We start from the raw sequence: 2,202 nt of genomic DNA on the forward strand, positions 1-2,202 counted from the left end.
CACGCGCACCCGGGCGCGCCGCCGTAACCCCTTCCTCCCCGCGCGCCCCTCGCGTTCCCGCCCGCCGCTCACCGTCGATGTCCCCCAGGGTCAGCTCGTCGCCCAGCTCCGTCAGCGTCTCCATGGTCTCCATAAGGCCCAGCTCGGAGCTCCCGTCCATTGCCTGGCTCGGCGCAGAGGCCCTAGTGCGGTCCCGCTCAGGGAGAAGCGGGGGCGGTGCCGCCGCCACCGCCCATGACACCCGACAGCCCCGGTACCGCCTCACCGGCCCGTGCCAGTCGCCGCCATGTTTGCGCTGCGCCTCGGCGCCGCGCGGAAGGGGCGGGGCGGGATTCCCCCGCCCCAGCCCGCGCCGCCCGCACCCCGCCTCCCGGCCGCGCACGCCCCCCCTCCCGTTTGTTGTCAATGGGACCAGGTTCCTCCGGGCCAATCGGGGCGCGGAGCGGCGCGTGGGGTGATGGCGCGTCACCGATCAGCAGCTCTGATTTGCATAGTGAGACCCCGCCCCTCACGGCTCCGGAGCGAACCCGGAGAGAGGCCGCGGAGTCCTCAGCCCCACCCCCTTTCTCTGGTTTAAAGGAACCGCTTCCCTTTCCGTTGGACTTGCTCCAAGGACAACTACGTGCTCTTGTCAGGGGCCTAAGGGTTAACGCCCTGCGGCCCAGCCGCGGACTGCAAGCGCATTACATCATCTTCCTAACTGCCTCTCCCCACCCCCGCCCCGGCCTGGGAAAGCAGGGAGAATCAAAGTTATCCACCGCCCCCTACACACACACACACCAACTCGGATTCGCTCCTGCAACCCTCTGAAAAAGGCAGACACCGAGGCTTGACAGTACCCCGGTTGTGGTGACCAGGTGCTCATGCCATCGGCTCTGAGCCTTGGGCACCTCCGAGCCACCCTGGGCCTTTAAACAAGGCCATTGCCCTCTGGAGGTGGGGCCTAGGCACGAGTATTTTGGAGAAATACCACGGTAATCGGGCATGCACCCCACCTGCGGAGTCTCTCTGGGAATTACCTCACTGCCCTATCTTGCAGCTGTTATGTTGTGCACAAAGGTGCAACCTTCCAGGAATTTATCATGAAGAAGAGGTCCAGTACTCAAAGAATTGCCGAAAGATGTCTCTAACTGGAAAAACTTGAGAAGCCCAGTAAGGCACTGGGTACCACAAGAATAAATATCAAGGCACCATTAAAAATTATACATGTAAATGCATATTTATTGACAAGAAAAGGCTCTAATAACATACTGACAAAAGGGGAGTTCCCTGTGAGAAGCAACTGTTGCTCAGGAGTACACGGGCTGTGTGGAAAAAGACTTACTTGGAGACCTTGGTCTGTTGTCATCTCTAAAATGGGGATGAACCAGGTGCAGGTGGTTCACACCTGTCATCCTGGCTACTCAGGAGGCTAAGATCCAAGGATCACGGTTCAGAGCCAGCCAAGGCAGCAAAGTCAGTGAGACTCTTATCTCCAATTAACCACCAGAAAACCGAAAATGGTGCTGTGGTAGAGCGCTAGCCTTGAGCTGAAGAGCTAAGGGACAGCGCCCTGACCCAGAGTTCAAGCTCCATGACCAACAAAACAAAAAACATTAAAAAATAAATGGGGATGAAATGGCACCATTTACAATTGTGAAAATTAAATGAGATAATTTTCACATTTATTTGACAATATTTAACATCTCTGTGGCAAACAGTTCCTAATCTCTTTAAGAGCTTCCTATTTAGTTGGGGGCGGGGGAGGGACAGTAACTAAACATGAAAATAACAGATAGTACAAGTGACCAAGAAAGTAATGAGTGTGATGAGACTAACCAGGACACTGATCTGTTGTCACCAAAACTGAAGGCTGGGAGGTAGCTCAGTGGTTACAGTGCTTGCATAGCATGCTGAAGGCCTTGGATTCAATCCCCAGCATGGAGATGGGAGTCTGAAATATCACTTTTAAGTCTCAAATTGAGTATCCCCTCTTGGACAGGCAGAGGAACTGATGTCTCTCTTTTTTTTTTTTTTTGCCAGTTGTGGGGCTTGAACTCAGGGCCTGGGCACTGTCCCTGAGCTTTTGCTCCAGCCTAGCACTCTGCCACTTGAGCCACAGTGCCACTTTCGGCTTTTTCTGTGTTTATGGTACTGAGGTATTAAACCCAGGGCTTCATGCATGCTAGGCAAGCACTCTACCACTAAGCCACCTTCCCAGCC

The 2,202-nt window shown here is 54.9% G+C and overlaps 1 protein-coding gene across 1 annotated transcript in view; it reads right to left on the reverse strand.

Annotated features, from left to right (window-relative positions):
- The window catches only part of Srebf2 (sterol regulatory element binding transcription factor 2), a 69,051-nt gene extending 68,711 nt beyond the window's left edge, over positions 1-340 (reverse strand). Inside the window, exon 1 of the mRNA XM_013024882.1 lies at positions 73-340. Within this exon, the coding sequence (XP_012880336.1) occupies positions 73-160 (88 nt within the window). The 5' untranslated portion in view covers positions 161-340. The remainder of the gene's footprint in view (positions 1-72) is intronic.
- Between the last annotated feature and the right edge of the window lie 1,862 nt (positions 341-2,202).

This window comes from Dipodomys ordii, unplaced genomic scaffold (genome assembly GCF_000151885.1).
Source record: "Dipodomys ordii isolate 6190 unplaced genomic scaffold, Dord_2.0 Scaffold79, whole genome shotgun sequence".
Taxonomy (NCBI): Eukaryota; Metazoa; Chordata; class Mammalia; order Rodentia; family Heteromyidae; genus Dipodomys; species Dipodomys ordii.